Raw genomic sequence first — 26,479 nt, 5'->3', positions numbered from 1 at the left:
TGAAATCCTTTAGTGTGGCCTTTGAAATCTCTTCCGATCAGAAGTCCTTTCCCATGGAACTATTTATTACTTGGGCGAAGCGCCAAGTACAGGATTTGCGACGCTCACGAATGTCCCAAAGTTGCTTTTTTACGGGGACAAGATTGGGCACGCAAAGTCCGTGCGTTTTCGGGTTAAGTTGGCTATTTGACGAAGTGAGAGCAGAATTAGTTTGAGATATCTCGAGATCACTTCGAGTTCTATATATTATTAGTAGTGCTAAGCCGCGACAAAGCCATTCATGATTCTTATTTTATCATTGTTATTTATCTTGTTCTAACTGAATAGTTCGTAGGCAATAATCTAAAATGGGCAATAAAATTGAAATCAATAATAGTGTATAAAGCTATACGTTATGAATAGTTTAATAATATGAAAGAAAGTTCTTCAAATAATAGATTGATCATACATGATCAAAGAAGTATTAAAATCATTACCCTAAATTTTATTCAAATCCGCTAGATCGAAAGAAATTTGATTCATTAAAAAACGTCGATTCACGTACATCGATAGCTACCGATTTCGCAGTGTAATTTCTGTAGTGATAAGTAATGAAGAAATGCATTCATAAAATTGAAAAAAACATGCCTCTAAAATCCTCTGCAAATTTTTCGGGTCCTAGATAAACCAATCTGCTAATCTGCTTGTGTTTCCAGTAAAATCCTCCATGTTTAGGATAGGAAACCCCGTTCGTGTCAAAAGCTCGGGGATGGCCCCGAGAAAGGCAAATTCCCGACCCCGGGGCACGCAAAATCTGCCCACGCCCCACCCCCGGGACTGACAAGGCAGGCAAATTCCCCGCAGTAGCCCGGGGGAGGGGACTGGGCGCAGTTGGATTTGACTGATGCATTAAGTTAGGAATTCCGAGGAAAATTCGAAGTATTTACATACTAAGCAACGTCCACTATGGCTCCACGTCTCCACTTCAGACAACTCTTCGCAATTAACAAAATTGCAACACTTACACGTGCCTGACGCAAATAATTCTCACATACCAAGGGCGGATCTAAGGGGAGGGTGCAGGGGGTGTGCATCCCCCCCCCCCCGAGATGACCTGCGGCTTTCTAATTATCACTGTGCAGTCGCTTCACAGTTGATATGTTTTCTCAGTAGTTGACATTATGTTATTGCCGTGTCAAAGCCTTCTTCTTCGTATTCGATCTGCCCCTGCATACGCGAGATACAACGACGCCCAAGTGTACGCTCCGATAGCGTCTTGTTTAGTATGTGGTTCCAATGTCTTAGTCTGTAAAACGAGACCCTTCAACAGCACTTCCACATGGTGGCCGTGCTACTAGTTTTTTAGTATTTACTAAACTATTCCTCTATAAGATCGTCGAGATCGAGCGCTTTGCGTTACGAGAAATCATATTGGATGAGTGTCAAAACTACCTAGGGGGCGGAGGGTGGTTTAGGAGAAAGTGAGAAAAATATTTTTCTCGCCTTCCTCCTCCTACCGCTTTAAACCCCGACGCCCGCCTCCTGGGTACATAATTATGAAACCAAGATGACCGTCCGTACTGGTAAACGGTCGATTCTGACAATCTAACGAAAAAACAGGGGACTGTGAACAGTCTAGAAGTATTTACAAAATATGATGTTTTGAAGTTTGACATTATAGGTGACTCTGAGGGACCATTTTCTTGCCTTCCAAGCCACACCAATACGCCCATGCTGTACAAGTTGAAAAGTATTTAATATTTAAGGCAAATTAAGCACACAGGTGTTTTATGATGAACGAATCTGATCTGCAATAGAAAAGAAAAATTAATCAATTTTATGCTGCACCACAATGAATTGTTCGCCGGTTGTGGCTTAACGGCGACATCACTGGTAAAGCAATTTTATGCGTACTACTTCTCTTACAGATATACAGTATATTATTGGCAGTAGTGTCTCTATGACTTGTATGATCTTAAGTTTCCCCAAGTGAGTGGCAATCTTGCTCGTAAAAATTGACCCGGATAATTCCACGATTTTAATTTTTGGAATGAACTTTTTATCAGCAATTATCAAAAAAAAAAAAGTAGAATGCTGATTTGTCAGTCAAAACTCCTGGGGACAATTGACTTGAACTGCAGGGAGGTTCAATTGAAGGTAAAGTGTTTCACTGGAGAAGAAAAGTCAGTTTTGTTTTCACGTATGACAGTTATCAGAAGGATCAAGAAACTATACAACTTTCAAAGTTAAACAACCTTTCAAATTTAATCAGTAAAAATGACAAACTTGCTAATGGTATCTCCAATATTCTTGATAATATTGTTATTATTAAACCCATTCACTCCTGAAGATTTTGCCGAAAAACGCGTTTTGAAGCTAGTCAAGAGGTTTTACGGTCACTGTCGTGCTATAAAGAGCTAAAACTTACCACAAACCCGTTTACAGGTCGTTAACTTCACGGCCTTCTGATCCAGATGTAAAATATTAGCTTGCGAAGTTCGGGCATGCGCCGAAAGCAAAATTTCGAGATATTTTCTTTCTCTCCTTCCCTCTTTTTTCGCCTTTATGCCTCATTTTTTTCTCTTGCTGGGCATTTAATAGGCTTCATTTTGGTGGGAAGAGTTTTTAGGAACACTTTTAGGATCTTAGGATTAGGTGAAAGGAAGGGTAGGTCGGCAATGGAACAAGATTTTCATGGAGTTTTTCAGGTCAATGTTACATGGTTTTTTGCCTTTTTTTCCGGTTTCCTTGACTGAATTGTGCTCATTCTGGTAAGGTTTGAAAGATCTCTTTACTCCGCACAAGTTAGCGGACAAAGTTGTCCTTGACTGTTAAAACTGATGACGTCACAAGCGGCAGAAAGGACGTGGATCCGCACGGGCAGCTCAGGGGCAAATGGGTTAACCAATCTTTTGTAGCCTGGAGTCAACATTGTACCTGTAGGTTTATTACATGGTTGTATTCAAGAGCTGATTACTGAATTTTCTATATCACATGTGGCAGTTACACCCACCTGTAAGCCAGTCAACCCCATCATTCAGTCCTTCCCCTGTGAGAGCATTACTGGCACTACAAATAAAAAAGGACAAAAATGAAGTGCTTTATATACAAAAGAAAAAAAGAAATTATATATTTAACTATAATGACTTTCAAAGTTTCTAACTTGAACAGGAACTGTTGCATGATTATGGAAACCAAAGGTAACAGATTGCCATGAACTGATCAAAGCTATCTGTGATGATGCTTGCCTCAAGTGATGAATGACAAAATTGTCACACAACCTCACGTGAAGGAAAGATTGATGATGAAATACATTGGTATAATGTCAGGGTGCAAAGAAAATGATTTTTACAGCTAGCATTTGCTAGCCCAGGCGTCAGTTCAACTAGCCCCAAAAACTTTTTGACTAGCAGAATTGATTTCACAGTTCTTCTGTTATTTGAATTCCTCAAAAAAATATCACTTGCCTGTCGACAAATTAAAAAAAAGAAAGCACTATCCCGTTAGCAAAATCCACTAGCCCCGGGCTATTGAACACTACTTTGCACGCTGAATGTTGACCACAATTTCAAGTGTTTTTTGGTTTGATTAACGGTTCTTCTTGGGTTGTTGTCTTTAAGTTACTTCCCTAGTATCTAGTAACCCTTTAACTCCTGAGACTGACAAACACCAATCTTCTCCCAACAATGTCAATACACAATTACGAGAAAAGGTTGTGAGAACTGATAAAATGATCACCAAAATAAAATGCTTTGATCTCTTATCAAATTCTCTCAACTTATTCTTTATGGAAAAGTATAGAGACCAGTTTGGAGAATTTGTATGTGGATATTGGGGCTTAAAGGGTTAAGACCAGTGCATCACATTCTAAAGTGTCTTACCTCTTAAATGCTTTAGGTCTTTGGAATGCTGCCAAATTATGAATTAAACTTAAAATTAAATTGAGTGGCCATTGCAAGCCATCTTACATATGACGCCGTAATTACCATATATGCCATGGTTTGTTTGTTATATCATGTAAACCCATCTTGTTTGAACACTGAAAATAAATCAAACAATTAGTTTCAAAGCCAGCATCCTTTTTTGCAATTGATTTAATAGTACATATTGGTTTGTAAAAACATAATGTGGACATTTTTATGTTTTACATAATTTGTATATTATTATAAATATTACTGTCCTTTAAGATAAAAAATGAATAAAAACTGTTCTACCTGGACAGGGGAGAGAGAATCTTTCAAGTCCATTTTATTTGCAAAAACTAAAATAGGCACTCTCCTCTGAGTAATTTCTGAAGAAGAATGAATTTGTCAGGGTTAGTAATTGTAAACAATAAAGTAATAGAAACAATAAAGCCAAATCACTTTTCAAAAATGCTGTCATTTAACAGAATGTAGACACAAAATCAAACCAAAGTGTTCATAGTTCTTTTAATCGCAATAAACACTTGCAACTATTAGGTTTAATCATAACTTAAACAAAATTCTCAAATCTGATTGGCTATCAGCTCTCCTGATTTCAGCACTAATAGGACAGTGTAATAGGACAGTACACCTCATGCCTAGGCAACTGGACAATACGTACTATATTCGCACAAGCGCACTTAAATGGCTTTTTTAACAATAACTGCTAGAAAAATTTCCTCTGTTTTGATTTTGAAAAGCCTGAAATATCACAAATTTTGTTAAAGTTATGATTAATTGGTAACAGAACTTCGAGTCGTCCAATTCGGTCTTTTATCATAATCGTGATACTAGTACTTGTGACGCTACACGGTCATCCAATTTTGTTTATCTCTCTGGACTGCATTGTTGGGTGCTGATGCATACGGATGTGTTTTGCTGTGCTCCGGCAAAAGATGAAATTTTGTTTTAAAAAACAGTTTTAATCGTTATCTCTTCAAGGCAACGCAGTTATTACATCTATTAATTGTCGGTAGCTCTACTTGTTGATCTACACACCTTTTCTTTTTCTTTTCTTCTCTTTCCTTTTTTCTCTTCTCTTCTTTTCTTTTCTTTATTATTTTTTTTTAAATCCAAATTTTCATTCAGTACTGCTTAACTTGCATGGTTTACCCTATAGTTCCAGGAATACGGCTTCTATATAGGCTTCCTTGCCATTACCACTTTAAACATTTGATCTTGTACATAATTAAGTTAGAATATTGTCTTTAATGTATTTTTATACTGTTGTTGTATTTCTGGTTAATGGCAAAAATAAATGAATGAATGAATGAATAAAGGAATCTCTTGTATGATTACAGACCAAAGTGGACTCCACTCAGTCCTATTACCATTATTAATTATACTTGAGGTTAAACAAATCGGACAACCGTGTAATCACTGGTATGATTACAGACGGAATTGGACTCTACTCAGTCCTATTACCATTATTAACTACATTTTATTGACACTAACATTCATGACTAACCAGGATGCTGAAGTAACATGTCTAACTCTTCTTTGGCTACAACCATTCTTAATTTGTCACTACTGTCTAGCACAAATATGACTGCTTGAGCAGTTCTAAAAGGCCCAACAAAGAAAATAAGAACCATTATTAGTAACTGTACATCTAAATAGTAAAAAAAAAACTACATTCGAAGCTCTCCTTGTAACCACTCTCGTAAGCAACCAGCTCTTGTACTTAACGGTTTGTAAAAGTTCAAGGTCATTTCTATAGCGACCACTTAACCTGCATGGCAATGACCAGTCACAGAATCATTAATGCCTTTCTGAAGCTCTTGTAAGCGACCACCCTCTATTGTTTTACAATGCAGTCACTAATGAGAGCTCTTGACTAGTTACGACCACTTTTTTGAATTTCTGATGCCGTCACTTACGAGAGCTTTGACTTGACTTTTGACTTCAAAATTTTCATTAGCTATTTAATTAATTTTTGGATTTATGGTGTCACCTGCAACCTTTAAAATAATCATTAGTCTGATGTAACGTGAGACCATGTGACAGCCAATGCATTAGGGTCATTTATGAAAGCAAAAAAAGCCCATCTTACAAACAGTTTCAGACACGCTCTTACACATGTACATAAAACGCAAACTTTCCCTATAATTAGCACTGAAATATATAAGATGGGAATTAGCTTAAACACATCTATTTTATCAGGTACCACACCTTGAATTGCGATTGCTAACTGCATGGCATGATATCAACACAAATTAGCTGCAGGGTAACTATCTTAGCAATCAGAGTCACCAATTTGGAACCCTGTGCAGTAGCACTACCCTGATCAGGGTAGTGACACATCATCAGTATGAATTTTCTGCACTCGCTCCTCAGAAATCATTTCGCGGGGAAACTATTGGTGGCATCATGAAATGTCAACGGTTTTCTCAGGCTACAAACCAAACTGCTTAAAATGGCCCCATGCTAGGACTGTTGTCCCTATAATAGCTGTGGTCACACTACAGACTTTTTACCTAGGTAAATTTGAGTTGTTGACAGTCTACTTAGGAAAACTTGATTTTTAAAGTGTTACCAATTTTTCCCTAGGTGACTTACCTCGGGGAAATTTTATCGTCTGGGTCTTGGATATGTCTCGAGAACAAAAGAGTTTCCCTTGACAGCTACCCCAAAGCGATAGCTAGGGAAAAATGAAATACCGAGGTTGCTAGCCAATTGACGCTCATCGGTGGAGGTCTTGATGACAGAACCGCACATAGCTCACGCTGTGAAAGAAATTTTGGGGGCTTGAGTCATCTACGTCTTTGGCTTTCTTCATCTTGCACGTTGAATAGTGTAAGAAATAACAGCGACATAAAAGAAAAAAACGTCTCTTTGATCAGCTAGATCCCTGTGTATCTGTACGCTCCAAAAAATTCAACTGGCATGAAAACCTTGGGAGCCAATATCAGTAGTGTGACCTTCCCAGAATTTTAACCTACTGTAGGTAAAACAAAACCCGAGATGAATTTACCTTGGGGGATTTTTTATGAATTTACCCTAGGTAAATTGCTTTTACCTAGGTAAAAGTCTGTAGTGTGACCACAGCTAATGTCATCAATTAGGTTGATGCTATCAGCCTATGAATTACACAGTAATTGAACTGGGTCTAAATCACCTTCAAAATACCCTGCTTAAAGCAAACTTACTTGTAATAATGTTCCCACAGATTTCTGTATCTTCCTTGGCCAGACATATCAAACACAGTAAAGTTGAGACTAGTAAAATTAATTTGCAAAATAAAATTAAAAGTATGTCAGGCAGGGATGACAGAGAAAAAAAAATGTAAAATGCACTTTATTTGAGTGTCAATGTATTAAGCACAAAAGCGCTAATTGGGGACGCTATTTTTTTGTCTCCTAATGGAGACGGGACCGCCATTTTACATGGTCATCCAAGCCACGCAAAGGTCTCGCAGCTTGCACTGCAAAGAGAGTAACTTCATTTGTCAGTTACCGTAAAATTCTGAAAATAAGCCCCGGGGCTTATATTTTTCAAAGGCCCTTTTTGAGGGGCTTATTTTTGGAGGGGCTTATATTCAGAGGGGCTTATCTACAGAGGGAAATTTGAGTTTCAAAGTCGATTGGGCTAGCTTGTAGTGGGAAGGACATTTACCATTTTTGCTTTGTTTTACATAACTTTGTATTCGAGGGCAAATTCCAAGAACAAGCCCCCAGGGGAGGCTTATATTTGGAGGGGCGATTTAACGGAGGGTTTTTTGTGTTACAGTTTTGGGGGGCTTATATTTGGAGGGGCTTATACATGGAGGGGCTTATTTTCGGGAATTTTACAGTACTTTAAGACCCTGAGTAATGGTCTGGCCCTGGGAATCGAACCCGCAACCTCCAGCTTTGCAGTCAAGCGCTCTACTGACTCAACTAATCCTGCCACAGTTGAAAGGATGAATAATTTTTACACTTTCCAACAAAACACTTCCGTATATAGTGTAAGTGGAATTTTCTTGCTTTACCATTTTCTGTACAAATGGTGGGAATTTGTGGCGGGTAAAATCCCGCACATAAGCTAAGCTACGTCTAACAATTAACAACTTATATAAAGCTTAAATCTCAAAATAGTTCACCTCTGTTAAGACTGTTGAATAAACCAAATATTAATCTTTAAGTTACTAAAAGCTTGAAGAGTTAAAGGTTAACAAAACTCCGCGTGAAACCACCAACTTAATCGTATTTTTTAAATTAAAAATTACATACCCAAAAGCTTATTTGGGTAGGTGTAGCTTGTTATAATTATTTAACATTTACCTTTGTGATATGAATTTTTCCACAGTAAAGCCTACCGTGGGTACAATATCTTGCGCTTGAGTCTAAAAAATGGAAAATTTGTAGAAAAACATCCAGTGTTAAAACAAGAGTAAATATTACAAAGATCAATCTCATCATCGACAAACACAAACAGCATGGCAAACTAACCTTCTCGGGTTTTAGTTTGTTTATAATGGTAGTTTTGCCACTATTGTCCAGTCCTATACAAAGGACATTGATCTCCTTCTTTTTCAACCCTAGCCAGTTTGATAATCTGTCGAATAATCCCATAGCATAGGCGACTAAAGACCACTACTTACTTATTTTTATCGTTTAAATTAAATCAAGTTGTTTTTGGAAACGACTCCTTGGTGACCACGCACCAAGAGCAGCAATCGCGAGGAACTGGGAGCATCTTCCTTGACGTCATACAAGAAATGGCCGTAGTAAGATGTTGTTTCCGACGTGATTTTGTCCGTCTTTCTGTGAAAATTTGTCGGTTTTCATCGACTTTAACCGGGACAGCTAGTAAGCATAATTTATTTTAGTTCTTCTTTTAAGAAAATTAAGGTAATTCCAGAGAATACAGTTAAAACTAGACTGATATTGTGTATACTAGATTTCGGAGGAAACCGGTTTCGGGTCGAAGAAAGGTTCATTTCGCAATTTTTCATAAGCTAAGCATATATATTATTTTAAGAATTATTCTGTGAATGGTCTGTCTTTGTTTCATGCTGAGAACTTAGTAAAGGTTTTAGAATATCAATATGAGAACAAGCATTCATGTAAAAATTATGATCGATTTAGCAAACATTTTTGACAGTTTGTCGTTTCAGAGGTAACCCGTCATATTGCCCCAAGTCATTGCATTTCGTCGCGGTTACTTAGCCCCCTATTTTCGAGTCATTAATTAAGCGTGCTTCAAATGTAACGTTCCTCGTTCTGTAAGCCGTAAATCAAACCAAGCGCGCTTCTAATGTAATATTCCTCGTTCTAAAATATGTGCGTAAGTAACGGGGGCAAAATGAGTCTAGAGCGTTTCACAAGACTAGCAGTAACGTTTCAGAGCATCAAGATTTGTTTGTGGCCTTATTTAAGTTGAGATTGTTTCTGGCAATAGACCTTTTCATGGTTTTTTCAACTTTTTATATGGGCCAGTTAGAGAAAACCCATTGACACCACCGAAAAGAGCACCTTAATATTAGTAAAATTATTGCCAAATTTGAAAGTGATAACATCTTCAGCGAGCGAAGGTATAGCTCCGCAAAGTTCCGAAAATTTACAGATGTTTGTATGGCGGGGTGTAAGTTTGTACCCCTCACCATACAAAAGTCTGTAAAGTTTTGTGACCTTGAGGACCTGTATCTTTATTAACTTTCAACAAATCACTTTCAAACTTAGCAGTTTTATTAATTTCAAGACACTTTTTCAGTGGTGTCGACGAATTTTCCCAAACTTGTCCATGTCAAAAGCTGAAAATACCGTGCAAAGGTCTATAATTTCCAAGGAATCTGAAGATTCTTGGAAGTACCAGCATATTCTGGCCACATATTTCTGCTAGCTAAGAGTAAAACCCAACTTGTTGTTGTTGTTTTATGTTTTCAAGTTAATAACATGAATTCTATTTATTTATTTATTTTATGTATTTTCAGATGACATATTAAGAGTACCTCATCCAGATTTCCATAGCCAAGAGGCTGGTCCTCTTAAAAAGTATGATGAAATGGTTAGAAATGGAAAGCTTAAGCTTGACAGATATCAACGGCAGATTGTTGAACATCTCCAAAGATTATATAGTGAAATGCTTGATTATCAACCCAGCAATACTGGGTTCCTTAGTAAGGTAGGGAATGACTGAGAGTATTAACTTGATTGTTTTTTGAGTGTATCAGTGCATTATTACTGCCAACCCAGGTCCATACATGAATCAGTTTAATTTGAAACTACAGTGTAGTTGGATCTGTTAGCACTGTGACTGCCACTGTGCCTGCCACTGGACACTGCTACTACTATTGCTAATGATAATGATAATGCTAATGATATAATAATAATAGTAATAATAATAATAATGAAAGAAGAAGAATATTACTGGTTTTCTAAAAAGTGCAGTCAGTATAGGAAAAAGATCCATTGTGTGTGGTAATAAATTGTTTAAGTTGTTTTGACAAGGTGAGGTCTGATAATTGTACAGTTTTTGCTCAGTTTTCTGCCTTTTTCTCAAGTCTCCAGACTTGATTCTAGGTTTTCAGAACCTAAAAGTCATGTCTATTTGTGGAAGTACTTTAAAATCACTCAGACGATAATAAGCAAAGACTTACAGTCGTAAACATTGATTGAGCATGAAAAAATAATTTTACACATACCACTTTGAATACTGTAATCTGTAATTTGGCCTCAATTTTCTTATTTTTCATAGATAATAATTATTCTTTTCTGTTACTTCATTTGCTTGTTTGTTTTTCAAGTTTTTTAGATTAGGTAGTAAACAAAAGACACCCTCTGGATTGTATCTTTATGGCAGTGTAGGTAGGAATTCTCTCTCTACAGTAAATGTTCTATTCTTTTAGAGTTTCTTTGTCACTCTGACAAAGAAACTGCACAAATTGTAAGCTGCAGCTTATAACCTTGTCTGCTTATAAGCCTCCCCCCCCCACCCCCCCACCCAGTTATAGACCATCTACCTGTAAACAAAAAAACCCTTCCGACTGGTTACAGTTATTGTAAGCCCCCTGGATATAAGCCCCCCTCCAAATGTATTGATCAGAAATGTGTGTGTGTGTTTGCATGTGTTCTGCCCACAGGTAGGTCCTTCCTTATAGTTCTTGTTCTGAGGCACGCCTCTTGACCATTACATAAGGGCTGCCTTGCATCCTTCACTCTATCCAGCATTCCCGCTCAAGTTCGTCCAGGTGGCCCCTCTATTCTCCCCTTGATAACTAATGGGACAAGATCACCATGCCATAGGGTACATGTACTGACCAAGGCAGAAATTAGATCAGATCAGAAGTGAATTCAATTCATTATGACATTTCACTCATGAAGGAGCCTCCAACCAACCAACCTATGCCACTGATATTAATATTTAAAGGAAATAAATGGAGATGTAAAGAATCAACCATAAGAGGACACAGAAAAAATCTGAGCCGCAGATGGGATTCGAACCCACGACCCTCCGTGTTCTAGATCGGATGCTCTAACCTCTGAGCTACTGAGGACTCGTTGGCGAGCAAGGGTCATTTTTTGTGGGTTGGACTTGCGAACCACATCTCGCAGTCACACAGTCCATCACAAGCAACACATTAAGGCTTAACTGTATCACACAGTCACATTAATAGTAAGTAAAAAATGACCTTTGCTCGCCTTAACCTACTTTGATTAGCTCAATCTTCCTTGCCTGTTTATCCTAATTCATTATTCATCATGATCACTGAGAGTTTCAAGACAAGGGAAATTGGAAAGCTTTTTAGCCTGAATTTCATTTTAAATTACAATATTGGGGATTGTATTTGAAAGTACATACATTAGCTTTGTATAAGGTATCAGTCACTGTAGTTGAGTTTTTTTTGTGATTTATATGACGTACATGTATTGCACATACATACTATTTTCTAATCTTTATTGTACTACATAAATAATATTATTATTACATGTATAACATGAAGGTTGTGGCAAGACACTGTTGATGGATTTATTTTACAATGAAGTTCCCATGGAAAAGAAGCAGAGAGTTCACTTTCATTCATTCATGTTGGATGTTCACTCAAGTAGGTTTTTTTTTTATTCTTCTGATAAGGTTGGTGATAGTGGTTTTCGTGGTAGGAGTCAGAGCTGTAAATACGTGTAACCATTCATTCATCAGGCAACAGCGCAATGAAATTTGCCCACATCTGTCAAAACCCTAACTGTCGTTTATAATTGTTGTTTTTGTACTGGGGGAAGGGGGTACTCAACTCACTTTTGTACGGGGAGGCTCTACACCGAGCTCCAATCCCTTACCCTTTTGTAATTATACCATTTTTGACAGAAAGGGTACCCCAAATTGTATACCTTCTATTGACAAATGGTATCTCTTTCATATACCTAGTTTAGATCTTTGCATCCTTTTTAACTGCTTTAAATGCACTGTCTATTAAATATGAATAAGTCACAAAACCAGAATATTTTCTCGACTTTTTCACAGCCATAAAATGCATCTGGTAGCTGTTTTGTGTTCTTTTACCAACCAAAATGACAGATTTCCATGCCCTTTCATATCCTTTAACAAGTGAAATCTCTACCCTGAAGCCTGAAGAAGGTACCCCTTTTGGGTGGAGCCTCCCTGTGTAGGCCATTATAGGGAGTAGCCTCCCTGGGTTTTTGTGGCAGGAGGCAGAGCTGCAAATGACAGTCATCATCAGACAATGTTGTACTAAAGTCTGCCCATGTCCTACAAAAACCTACCTGTGTCTGACGTGATGACTGGACAGATGATATTACCAAGACTATCATTTTGTAGTTGGAGCTTGGAAAGTGATTAGCATGTTGGATTTTTAAAAAGACTGCCATAATCTGGAACTATTACGTAAAAGCTTTCATAAAAAATAAAGGTTTGTAGGGATAATTATTAAAGCTACAAGCACTAGTGTGTTTTGCAGAAAGACAGTATTGAAAGGTGGATGATACCCTACGTACAGTTGTGTACTTTTTTTCATTGGCAGATAGTCTTATACAAAGAGTACATTGTTGCTTTACTGTTAAGCAGATTGACTGAATTTTGCATGACATTTGTTTCAGGTATTCACAAGTTGAAAGTGAGTCTCCCTGCACGGGACCCTAAGTCTGTGCGAGCACAGCCATTTGATCCAATTCCACCAGTTGCTGAGAAGATCAGCTCTCAGTGGTGGCTTTTATGTTTTGATGAGTTCCAGGTGATATGCAGTAATAAAATCAGCACTATGTCAGGCCATACACAGAAGCATAGTATACTTAGCATTAGATAATTATCATGTTGATGAAATGACGAATAGACACTAACACAGTACACTATTAAAGACCTAATAGCAATAAAAACATAACTCTCAACAAACATGAAACACACCCCCTTTCACACGAGGTTGTTAATAATTGTTAATTATTACTGTATTCATGCACACCAGAAAATTAATGCTAATCATGAAAACTCTGGCATTAGATCTAAACCAGAAGTGGAGGCCTAGGACTAGAAACTGTAAACCCTCTTGACTCTGTGTCACGACTACAGGTGGGGATGTGCCTCTGCCTTCGGTTTAGATTTTATTTCAACGTCCTTGTGATTGACAGTGCTGATGCGCTTGAATCGTTAACAACTTAATGCAAAAGGGAGTTGAGTGTTGTATGTTTGTGTAAAGTTGTGTTTTATATCTGCAAGATCTTAGTGTTAGTGTTTATCCATTGTTTCGTCAACAATATACTTTATTCTATCCCTTTTGATACAGTCAAACTGCCATGTACGACCACCTCTCTTAACCAACTGCCTCCTGCAAGTAACTCCCTATATATAGAAAACGCCAATTTTTGTCAAGGCCTTATAGTTAGAACGTCTCATAAACAACCACCTCTCCACTGTTTTTAACCATTTTTCAGAAACAAATTGATGCATGGTCTGATCTTTAGGTTTGCTGTGAACTGCATGAACGTTTATAATACTAGATCTTAGAGTACACTAAGAACTCTAAAATCATAAGTTAGCAATTGTGTGCAATAAATTCTGGGAGGTGGTGCAGTGGCCTCATGTTTTGTTTTCAGATCGAGAGGTCCAGGTTCGAGCCTGAGCAGCGGTCATTTGTGATCTTGGGCAAGACTCTTTAATTCACAGTGCCTTACGTCACCCATGTTATTTACCGACATGTACATGTCGATCCTTCCACACGCGAATTATACTGAGCGGTGTACAGGTTGCAGGGGTGAAAGCTTTCCGAAGAATTCTTTAAATTGTGCAAGAATTTCAGTTATAGTACTGACAGATTTTAGGGTGACATTGTGCAACACGATTCGCGTCTCTCGAGAGCGTGGTAACTTACTTTTGAGTTGTGCTGTACAGTTGTATAAATGGGAAGTGGCAAAAATGCTGGGGGTAACCCTGTGGCGACAGGCTAGAGGGGGGCTGGCATTTCATCCAGGAGGCGGGGTTGTAGAATTGTTCCTAGGTGCTTTGTGCTACAGAAACAAGGATATGTTCCATCCTGATGTACCCTGGGACCAGGCTCTATAATGGGGGAGGGGGGGGGGGGGGAGGGGGGGGGGGGTGAAAAGGCAAAAAAAATGGGTTGAAATAACATAAAAAATCGGCAAGCGGATTTTGTTTTCGCCTTGTTCCTCCGCCGTGGAGCCTGGTCTTAGGCTACCCTGATGGGTCACTTGGCTAAAGTGTAGACTTTACTACTGTAGTTTTCTTCTTATCTACCTAACGGAAAGATTAGAAGGGAGGTTAAGGCTTAGAAGGGATTGAGGGAAGTTTACAAGAATTGGACATCGCCCCTAGATACACCCGTGTGTCAAAGTAGTTTTACGAGTAGTCAGTTTTGTTATTTGCAGGTTACAGACATTGCAGATGCAATGATTTTAAAGAGATTATTCACTGCGTTGTTTGAGCAAGGAGTTGTGGTGATTGCCACTTCAAACAGACATCCAGATGGTATGGTAGCGTTTAAGCAGGCATAAAAATAGTGGTACAATAAACCTTGTTACACTACAGTACTGCTGAAGAGGTTTCATTTGAATGGTCACACCATAGGAATCCATCCACAGACTTTAAAGTTAGAACTACCTACTAAATAAATAGTACCATGTGAAAGTACTGCTGAAGAGGTTTCATCTGAATGGTCAATCCACAGGATTCTATCCACAGACTGAAAAGTTAGAATTACATACTAAATAAATAGTACCGTGTTTCAGTCTAGCCTGAATTTCATCCGATTACTTCGAGTGGTTATTACTCCCTCAGTTGTTGAGAGGAGAAAACTACTCGAAGCAATCGGATGAATTTCAGGCTAGTTTCAGTCCTACTGTGTACTGAAGAGCTTTCATTTGAATAGTCACACCACAGGATTTTGTTTTGTTAAGTTTTCTGTAAACGTAAACCGGCATGTCTATTGGCTATCCTTCAGTTCATCTTTGCCTAATTCAGTGCGTTCTGGATAATCGTCTGTTTTCAAACTTCCTGAAACTCCTTTTGTTTACCCTTTGAGCTTCCAGTTGGCATCCAAAAAACAGAGACCTTTAGATTCTAGGACGAGAACAACTACGAGTACCAGATTTGACTTAAAGTTTTTTCGTGTATTCTCAAATTATAGACACCCCGGAAAGCTTCATTGCAGTTCTTTTTCACCAAAAAAATTAGTACTGTTATCTTTACTGAAGGAGCTTAAGCTATCTCCCACCCGCAAAATGATAAAACTTCTAACACTTTAAAACTTGTTCCCGCCACTACGACATTCTCGCTAAAATTCGTAGTAGAATGACGACGGCAATCATGTTTTCCCGCCAAAATGACGCTGGTTGACGCGCAAGCAATACTCAGTATTGAGAAAATATCGTACTTGTAGTCGTGCTCGTCTCAGAATCTAATGCTCTCGAATGTTTATTCTCTATATTTCCGAAATTGTCTGGTAAACAAGAGTCTGACAAAAACGAGGAGTTAAGGAACTGAGTCCTCTGTTGACTTTCCCGCGTGGCGGGCACATGGTGTTCACGTGGGCCTTTTATCCTTCTTTTCCCCAGTTCCCTTTCACGCGCCTATAATTAAAGGGGCTGTGAATTGGTTAAGTTAGTTCCACATTTTTGGGCAAAGCTGAACTGAAATTAAAACAAAATATCCTCAGGCGCCCCTTCAGTTCTGATACGTGAACAAGAAAGAAAGAAAGGTATCGAATAATTCTGCCATTTGAAAACACAGCGTGATCGGTTGTTTCAAGTTGCAATCGGTTTCCATATCATGGCTATCAAAAGCCAAAGCCATACACTTATAGCTGAGGTATACATGTACTGTAGTGGTAGAACATTATTTTGAACAAAACTGGACCATCATTTCGGGGTTTATTTGATCCCAATGTGTAGTAATGTGTGTTTAGGCTTTTATAGTGATACCAAAAATCAGTGTGACACTTATGGCTCCTTTAACAAGCATTTGCTTCAAAGGCTTTTTTCATTTGCCGTAAAATTCCTCGAATTATTTTATTTTTTACTGTATTTCTAGATTTATACAAAAATGGTCTTCAAAGAAGCAATTTTGTACCTTTCATACCTATTCTTAAGGTGAGGCATGTCATGTTATAAGTTTTTATCTACAAAAGAAAATCAACTTATATAGACTTAAAATCATCTGTTCTTTCTCAGAATTACTGTGAAGTTCTTTGTCTGGATTCAAGAATAGATTACCGCAAAATAGGTATGACTTTTGAGTGTGTTTGGTTATGTTTCCCTATTTTAGACAAGAAAAGTTAATCGTAGTTTAACTCTGACAACGTGCGTATTATATATAAATTGTTTGTTTGTTTTTTTTTCTCTGACATGCAGATATGTCCTTTATTGGCAAAGTCTTCTTCAGGTAAGTTGAATTTTGTTTTTCAATATAAACTCAAGAACAATGTTAATATGCCAAAGAAGTGTGTAAGTGCCATATGGGTGAATTCAAACCGGGATTTTTTGCTTAAAACAAAGCACTGATGGTAAAACATCGTTGGTGGTTGGTGGTTTGTTCTTGATCGATCCGCAACAAATTGCTTCAACGCTGTCTGATTTTCACTGATGAAGGCCGGTAAAGTCGGTCGAAAAGTAGGTGAAAGTGAAAAAAATTACATTGTATATTGTTTTGCTCTTCATTTGTGGCCCTCAGTGGTGTCTCTAGTAAAAATCGTATATTGAAAAATTACTCACAATCACTTGACTGATTGTAAATAATGATGGTGTTGTTTTTGTTCAGTTCTCTTGGCAGAACAACTGACTCAGAACTCGACTGGATATTCTCCACACTAGCGCAACAACAAAGGGAAGGTACGCTGTCTGTAGTTTCGTCAAATTAAAGCAAACTCATAGCGCTTTATTGTCTTGCGACCTGCTAATACTCTTTTCGAAATGGCGCGTTGCTGGCCTAGGTTTTGCTGTGGCTGCAGCGCGTTGTTGTTCTTGTTGTCTTTTGTTGGTTGACGCTTCAGCCCGTCAGACCAGGGAAGTGAGGCTTTAAAATGGGCGCGCAGAAAAGTCGCGTTTCACGCCAATCGCCGAGCGGTGTCCACTTAAATTACGCCAAATATTTCTGGTGGTCCTAATACTGTTACTCTAGCTAACATTACATTTAAATACTTAATTCTGTAGTTACATTGACATCAAATGGCCAATTAGAGTGTAACGTGTAGTACCTGACAAAGTTGATGTTTCATGTACTGTATACGTTATATTTTGCTGCCAACTCGTAAGACTCTGAGGAAGCTTTTTTTGTACAAAGCAACTAACGTGACTTTTGCCGTGTTGAATAAACAGAAGATGCCGATTGTAAACCAGGTCCAAGAGATATAAAGGTTGTTGGATCAAGAAAGTTACATGCACCCCATGCGTGTGGAAGAATCGCAGATTTCACCTTTGAGCAGCTGTGTGCACAGGTAATACGCAAGGTTCTCGCCATTGAATGGTTATCTTGTGTAAGCTATGGTAATATGCCAGTTTCTAATTATTGAAATTCGTAATTCGCTCCGAGACTGAAAAGAAATTGCATTGAGATTCAGGGAGGAGTAATTGATTTCTTTGTTCTTTTACCGCCCGCAGGCCCTCACTAATACGTTTTCAAAAGTATGCATTTTCTTTGTCATAAAAAACGCAACGATCGATTTGTGCCCACACTACTGTTTTGCTGCGTTTTCGACTGTCCCGACTGAAACGTTCGAAAACGATAGAATTGCACGTCGTGATGTAAGTTGAACTCTATGAGCATGCTACAAACACACGCGCCTACGATATTTTCGGTCACTGTTTTCATTTTGATGCGTTTTTGACCGTTTTCGACCCTCCACGCTTAAACGATCTGTTTTGGTTTTGGTCCACTTTCAAGAGCGTTTTCTGATCGGTGCGTTTTGGATGAAAACGCTACGCGTATTAGTGTAGACGGAAGGCCTAAACGCATCGAAATGTATTCGTTTTCAAACGAAAACGCATTAGTGTGGAAAAGACCTCACTCGGCCTCCGCCCGAGCGAAATATGAATTTTGATAACAGGAAACGGGCATATTAGTTTTAAGTTTGTAGGTTAGGAAACACAAGGATTCACGTTAAAAGGGCATATCGCAGTCGCGTTTACTATCCGGACAAACTATCATGTCTAGTGCACGCCAAGGGCATCTACCAGCGAAGTATAGCGGGGAGTTGTTACTACGCCAAAGTCACATCATCTGCGTGCAATGAAATGCTGGGAAACAAGAGGGGTAAAGCTTTATCCTCTCTTGTAGGAAATAATAAGTGTATGGCTGGCTTCTCGGTGCGTGAACACAAAGGATCAGTTATTTAAACGGAGTTTAGGCAGTGTTTTAACAAAAACGCGTTTTAAGCCATTTTCAGTTTGCCGAACGCTTTCATGTAAACACCATTTAACGTGAACAGTTTCATTAGAGCGTATAAATTGGGCAAGAAGAGCATTTGTCTTCTTAAAGAACCCATGCACTAATGGAGAGATCTGGAGGTCCAAAGATTTCCTAAACCGCGGCCTGTGTTGGACTTCGTTTAAATAACCGACCCAAAGAGTTTCGGTTGTTGTCAACCCCAGGGAATTTGCCGAAAAACGCGTTTTTCGTTTTAAGGCCAGTAGGCGGAAAATGGAGCGATTTCCTGCGAAAACACATTCCCAGGGTTTGAGATGCTCAAGTTATAGATTCTCAACACACGCACTAAAAAAATTGACCCCTCAACGTATCTCTAATGGACATCTCAAACTGACCCCTGGTAACTTCCAACGTTACTGAATTATTGCTGATTTTTTGGTTGACCTTTGGCAGATTTTGACAACAAAGTGTTGCTACCTTGTAGCTTGTGTTGCTGGCGGGATTAGCAGGCGAGTGCTGTAGTTTTTTAGCGTTGGAGCCACCGCTCTCGCTTTGCGTGGCTACTCCGCCACCAAGAAAGTAACCCCGGGCACAACAATCCCGCCAGCTTCGCAGGCTACCACCTTGCAATTGCTGGTTTTTCATAATGGTGGACAAATCATATTTTTTCTTTCTCAGAATTTGTATGAGAAAGAGAGTTTACTTCCGTGCGAAAGGAAACGCCTTAGTTCTTGTCCTCCAGCATGGCCGCCGTGACTTCAACATTTCGTCGGATAGGATATTCCATGCAATACTTAATACTCGTGTCATGTTTTATTGTTTTAGCCCATGGGAGCCGCAGATTATTTAGCCCTGTGTGAATATTTTGACGTCATCATCCTTCGAGATATCCCTAGAATGACTGTGTTCCAAAGAACAGAAGCCAGGAGATTCATCACGCTCATAGACGCATTATACGATAATAGGGTACGTTGAAGGGACATTGTGGTGTATATTGTCAATCTTGTGTCCTTAAGGGTATCTCCTTTACATTTCATCGTCACGATGGTTATTTACTTGAACACTTTTTATTCTTATTTGTCTAGACTCGACTTATATGTTCGGCAAGCACGCCATTAGGAGACATTTTCAACGTTACCCCGCTGACCAACGAAGATGACGAATTCAAAAGAAAACTCATGGACGATCTGGATTTGTCAGCGGTAAGCAATTTTGACGTAAACAGAGACAAGTTGTTACGTCACGTTGCCATAGGGTTTCTGGGTTTCTTCCATTTCTGGGTTTCAACACGCCATGGTCCTGCAAAAAACGAAAAAATTGAAAATGTATGACTTTCCTGTGCCCATCAGGAACAAAACTTTTGAGGCCGTTTTCAGCCATCTATCATAACTTTTCAGGCTATTTTTAACCATCTATCATCACATTTTAGGCTGATGCCCAGTCCAGCGCGATATTTACGGCAGAGGAAGAGATTTTTGCTTTTGAGCGCACCATCTCTCGCCTCACCGAGATGCAAACCGAGCAGTACTGGAACTCACAAGGCTTCCGTAAATCCTGGGATGTGTTCAAAAGCTAACATCGCCTCTTCAATGAAAATGTTTTTCTAGTTTATTTGCCATCATTTACAGCTTTAAAAAGGTCAACACCACAAATTCGGCTTTACCTCGGTGTAAGAACTTGTGTTTATTGTTGTCTTGTGGAGTATGGTTTATGTGCTTGTCCAGTTTGAGTTACTCGGGAGTCTCGTAAAATCTTACACCGAGCATAAACCCAAAATTCTTATATGAAACACAATTTGGCTTTTTCTAATTATGTGAAAAATAACTTTTGGCATAAAATCTGTAATCTTTTACCACTCGGTATTGCTTATTACCGATACTTCAAGTGATATAAAATTGAAAAGTTACGTATTATCTTATGTCGATATTTATATATCTTAGCATATCTTCATATTTTTACAGGTTTACGTTTTTCTATTCTCATAAAGTTTCACAAGGGAGAAAGCTCAATTGAATTATTGATTGTACAGTTCAAAATTTATTTACATAGCCAAGGTGATACTCTCCACGACAATTCAATGTCAAGGGAAACTGGCAATTGCTCCGTAGAACGGAGTTTTCTATAATACTCGTTGTTATTTAGTAATTAATGAATGAGGTTGAGTGGGATATGAAGAATTAAGCAGATCGAGGAGGGTGTTATCTCGGCCGAGGTGGATAACACCCTCCGAGATCTGCTTAATTCTTCATATCCTAAGAAAGCTGAATTCATTAATTGCTTTATTATTCATTCAAAATGATTCCTAGTTTAAAAACATAGCTAAAACATGCTTACCTGTATCGATGTTAAGGTCATCTTCGATAGTATACGTTTAGGTTTGTCCAGTCCCGCAAATATTCTCCAAATAGCAGATGTCGCCCTCCGAGTTGTCTTCTAGCTGTCTTTGCTATGTTTTTAGCTATTTCGCCTAGTTCCAGCTGTAGTTCTTACTCTTGAAACGAGTAAAGTGTCCGCCATTTTTGTTTTCACAAGCAAAACAACTCAACCTCGTCCCCAGGTCTTCTCGGTAACGGTGCCTTAACCTGTAGCGGGCTGCATTTTTGACGTCATTTCCTCGTTAAACACAAAATTCTTCCAAATTTGGTCTTCAGTAACTGGTTATGGTGAATTATGCGAGTGTTTTTAGCCAATCAGAATCAGGGAAATATTTTGAATGAATAATAAAATGGATTAAGCAATCCTATTAAGCTTAAATGCAAAGAAGTAATACCAGCGTGGGGTTTGAAAAGTTGGTGTTGGCGGTATCAAGGGACTATTTATTTATTTAATTTAATACATTTTATATTTCGTGAAGCGTGCCGTATTTTTCCCTTGAAAGGGGCATTTGGCCGCACCGCCTCAATGATTTACTTGCACAAAATATATATGATATACCTAAAACGTTTCAAATTTAATTAAAAGTGAGAACACTTCTTATGTCACGACATTATCAATATCGTAGCTCGTCTCCTTACATCAATCTAGTCTTGTACTTTGAGTCCTCTGGCCTCCTGGTCGGCGGTGGTTTCTAGGGCGCCCACCATTCGCATGAAAGACCCCCATGCGCTTAAAAAAAATAGCTCGCTGGCCCTAGGTACGCTGCGTTTCTACCAGACTTTTTCAAACTCGCAGGGATAGTGGTTCTTGTCCATAAATTTTAAAGTTAAAACGTATTCTGTTTAAGGAAAGAGCAATCTTACACATTCTGTCCGTGGTTTTGAGGATTTTGTTACTGGTTTCCAGAAAGTCGCCCCCAAAGTCAGCTTCCAAACAAAAAATGGCCTCTTTTTAGCAATTTTCAAGTGCAGAGGGATAGTCCTTCTGCTACGTAAAATTTATGTATTTTGTGCTTAAACCGTAGATAAATCATTCATTTTTGATATTCCGTCCGTGTTTCTGTGATTTTGGAGCTAACGAAGTCGCGCCAAGGAGTTTTATCAGCGCTGGTGGACCAAAAATGGCCCATTCTTCTCTCATTCGGAGCTTATTCAACGCGCTCGTGCATTCGAATTTGCCACTTCGGCGGTTATGAATAATTAATGATGTCCACTCATTCTGCGCGATGTTTTTTGGGGGGAGGGTGTTGGTGTGTGTGTGTGTGGGGGGGGGGGGGGTGGTAAGCAAGTTGTATAATTGGTGATTTTGAGAATATACTAGCCACTAGCTTCCCTGTGTATTCTGATGGCTCGCTCAAACTTTTACTGCGCAGAACAGAAAAAAAGGATGTCCTTTCCCTTTATTTTTATCGCCTGTTTTCTGGCTTTTAAAATTTATCATTGATTTTAAAAATGTTACAATTAAACAAAATGGAATATGCTACTGCTACAATAAAGATCATTAACGATTCAGAAAACGTTTTTCATGATTAAAAGATATCTGGTTTTCTTAGAATCACCTCGAAAAAAATTTATTTAATTGAATTACGCGAATAAAAAAGTAAGTAGTCTGAGATAACTGTGAAAGCAACCTTAAATGTATTTAAATGTTTAGCAATGGCTGGGTGGCTGGCTGTAGGAGACCAAAACCAGACCAAATTTTCATTTCAATCTTTAGCGTTTCGTGAGGACCTATTAACGAAAAGTGTTTACGCGAACATTCGAATTAAATTTGGTGTTGTTTTGAAGCTATCTGCGATTTGGAGTTTTGGTATAATTGTTTCCCTTTTCGGGCGAGCACAGTGTGTGATCTGTGTTTTTCTTCGCCGCCGATGTAAAAACAACTGACGAGAGCTCCAGGACAGTTTTTTTTCATGAGAGTGTTTACCGTTCAGTTCCCTTCTGCCTAAGACATAATAACAATCATACGCCTTCAAGGGGTTCAGTGATTAAAAGGGAAAAACGAAATGACAGGAAAAGAGAATCCAGAAAAACAATCGCAAAATCCACGGTTCATTTACATTCAAGATGAACAACATTGGGAAGTGTGTTTGCGTAAATAAAACCCCTCTATAAGAAATACATCTCCAGCTCTTACTCGAAAATTAAGATGTAGATATAAGCTATTTTTTAACCGAGGTGATAAACTTTAGGAAAATATTAGGCCACCTTATATCTGATGGTCAAACTGTCATATCGTGATTAAATTGAACAAATGCACAAGCAGATGGATGATTTAGTCATAAAATAATTTCTTTAATACGACACTTGGTAGCAATCTTTATTCCATGCGCTATAATATGACGCTATGATATAACATTTATCAGACTTTGAGGTCAATACACGCAACAGCGAACGCCACAGTCGTACTGACTGACAATTCCAATATCAGCTGGTGTTCTCACTTACTTTTTGTCGTAACACCCAAGTTGTATTTCATGTTATTTCACCGCGCTGTGATAAATATCGTATTGACCACGCAAACGAATATTGGACGCGACAGTATTTGAATACGAATATAAATATGTATTAAATTCTGTGCCCTAACTTCGCGTTACGCTGCTTTACTTGTTATTTTTTGCCGTTCCCAACCCGTTCGCATCATTAGAGGAAACGCATGAGACACGGTTTTTGCATACATGGAAAATCCAAGATCCTTTAGTTTGTTTGTCAGATATCATAAAACGTAAAATGCCATATTAAATCTCCTCGAACTAAGCCACAATAGGAAAATTAGTCTCTTAAAAAACCTGTTGTTGTATCTCAGATAAGTGTGTTGTTCAGTTCTTTCGATTGAATTCTATTTTCGTATTATTTCCTTGTATGGTTTCTTCCACATGTTTAACATAATTACATAGATTTGAATGCAGACTAAATTATGCCATTTTTGGATTGGTATATTTGCTTTCAAAAAGCTATACGGACGCGATTACGTAGCGTGCAAAGCTTCTTTCGACAGTTCTAAATGTATAATTCCAATATTTTGACAGGAGCGTAAGTAAATAATAACGAACGGACGTCTCCCAAATGGATCCAATCTTGGTTTTATTTTTGTGTTTGACTTTCAAGCTCTATTTACCATGTACGGTTGTATTTACGGTGCGCTCGGAAGTTTTCAAATTACAGCGAATTTAAAACTTAAGTCAAAATAAGGACCATTACTAAGAGACTGATGATTTCCAAAAATCCGTTTCCAAATTTGCATTAGAAAGGACTTACGAAATTAGTTAAAGTCAAAATCAAGCGAAAATAATCGTCGATGGACTTTGTCGACATTCATTGGTTTTCTTGCGTCGTTAGCGACGTCACTCCAGTGACGTACGTCACAACTTCGGGTGAGGTCGGGGAATTTTCGCGCTTTTTCGCAAGTGAACAGACGCGCTTTCGGAAGTCATAACATGAATTGTTCATGTTCATGCTCTATATAAATAGAACCCTTTCCAAGCCTTATTCACCAGTAGTTGTTGTGTTGTTAGGAAACGTCCTTATCACAGACTCGTAGCTCGATCGTCAAGGCCTCGAATTTCTCTTTAAATCATTCGGTAGAGTCGGCTACGACAGTTTCTCTTGAGTACAAGTTAAATGCAAAGGTTTCCGTGAAATGACTGATGAATTATGTTGTGTTCAAAGAGTGAAGGAGAGATACCAGATGCTTTAATAGAGAGCCCAGAGAATGGAGGTTACAACAACACAACAGGAAAAAGCAGGAGAAAAAACATGACTTATTTGACGCCAGAAATTTTAATTACCTATGAACGCGAGGGAGAGCAAGCGAAAACTTACGAGGAGAGATACAAGCAGGCAGCACTTGGTGTTTTTGGAACAAAAAGGGCCTCAAATTTTCTAAGTGTGCCGCCGGCTATGTTACAGACAGACAAACAAGCTGTGATAAGGCAGTACCACTCTGATCCTTGTCTTGCAAGTCTTGGGATTCTTCAGTGAACAATGGAAAACATATTTCTTGCCCGAAGTAAACAGAACATTGTAGGTCATCTAAAGCAGTTTGATTTATGTAAATGCTGGGTTCCCGCGATTTGTGACGTTAAAAATTGTATTTACTTAGGTAAAAAAAAAAATGAAGAATGTTTCCTTTAAAAATGTTAATTATTTAGTCAATACTCCTCCACTCACCATGGCATATGGTCCGTTTTTTATTCATTAGCGTGGAAGATTCGCTTTTTAAAATGTCTGCCGATGTAGGTGTATTGTATATGCGATTTAATCGAGATAATGTATGCTGAAATAAGTTGGTAAGTGTATGAAAGACTATTATACTTTTGATCGATTGCCTCACCTTTCGATCTTCAAATGTAACTACCTTGCTTACTCAACAACAAAACGTCTTTGAATTTGAATATTTGTGCATTGAAAGGTAACCTCTTTTTATTGCGATATTTAATGGTCTGCTCGCACTCTGTTTATTCTGGCCACAGCTTAAAAACATTACTAGAAATACTGAAAATTTTCCTCGCCGTTCGGAAGTAAACCTGTATGATCGGACTCAGATTCGAAACAAAGAGAAGAGAGTATCGTAATCAGAAGCATCCGCAAGTGTACCGCTGTACCTTGCACACTGAACTTTGACATTAGTTGTTAAATCAAAAAAAAATACAGAAATAAATTAAAAGCATAACATCGAATATTAGGAAAGAAGTTAAATGGGATAATGAAAATATTTGAAACCGAAGGGAAATCATATTCAAACTCTGTTCCAGAATTAAAATTCCAACTAATGAATAAAAGGAAATTTGATTACGGCAATAATCAAAATTACTGACTTTAAGCCAGTAATAAAACCAAAGAAAAATTCAATTTTCTTATCTTAAAAAGGCCGTTTACGTTGTTTCTTGCTATCAAGATTCTTCTTGTTTGCTGCTTAATGGTCGTATCTTTTTTGGCTTAAGTGAGGCAGGTGCTTTCGGGTATCTCTTAAAACTTTATAACGACTTTACCTCCTGTAGAGCCCCTGTCATTGATAAGCATGCACTATATCTCAGATCATTTTCTAGATTTTCGCCAGTTCCATCACGATGAAGTGTTCATATGCTATCTAACGACAACGAAAGAAATCAAAGCTGTAACGCCTTGCCCAATGAACCAAATCTTTGCTGCTTATAAAATATCTTCATTTCTCACAAATTGTTCAGGAATCCTTTCACGCCAATAAAACGCCAATTTAAATTGCGGCAAATATAAATCAGATGACTGGTGTGAAATGCAATTCGATACTATTTGTTCAATAACCTCATAAACAGCACCTTCTTAATTTCATATTTTTACGGTAATTCAAAAAGGCTCAATCAAAAGAAATTAAATGGG

General features: G+C 38.3%; 2 protein-coding genes across 2 annotated transcripts; one reads left to right on the top strand and one right to left on the bottom strand.

The window, feature by feature from the left end:
- Positions 1–391: 391 nt before the first annotated feature.
- On the bottom strand, positions 392–8,574 carry LOC140951898 (ADP-ribosylation factor-like protein 6). The gene is made up of 8 exons (XM_073401275.1): positions 8,372–8,574; positions 8,204–8,265; positions 7,091–7,159; positions 5,410–5,504; positions 4,194–4,270; positions 3,966–4,018; positions 2,993–3,048; positions 392–1,787 (listed from the first exon to the last, which is right to left on the bottom strand). The coding sequence occupies exons 1-8, from the start codon at positions 8,492–8,494 to the stop codon at positions 1,768–1,770; spliced, it is 555 nt and encodes a 184-aa protein (XP_073257376.1). The 5' UTR covers positions 8,495–8,574; the 3' UTR covers positions 392–1,767.
- A 36-nt stretch (positions 8,575–8,610) lies between these two features.
- Positions 8,611–20,940, top strand: LOC140951888 (AFG1-like ATPase). The gene is made up of 14 exons (XM_073401264.1): positions 8,611–8,731; positions 9,856–10,046; positions 10,669–10,729; positions 11,866–11,967; positions 12,977–13,110; positions 14,756–14,855; positions 16,416–16,474; positions 16,556–16,607; positions 16,736–16,766; positions 17,142–17,212; positions 17,699–17,817; positions 19,572–19,712; positions 19,832–19,948; positions 20,176–20,940. Exons 1-14 carry the CDS (start codon positions 8,641–8,643, stop codon positions 20,320–20,322), a joined length of 1,416 nt encoding a protein of 471 aa, XP_073257365.1. The 5' UTR covers positions 8,611–8,640; the 3' UTR covers positions 20,323–20,940.
- Positions 20,941–26,479: the final 5,539 nt, after the last annotated feature.

Source organism: Porites lutea, chromosome 1 (genome assembly GCF_958299795.1).
Source record: "Porites lutea chromosome 1, jaPorLute2.1, whole genome shotgun sequence".
Classification (NCBI taxonomy): domain Eukaryota; kingdom Metazoa; phylum Cnidaria; class Anthozoa; order Scleractinia; family Poritidae; genus Porites; species Porites lutea.
This window is presented reverse-complemented; position numbering and strand designations above follow the sequence as displayed.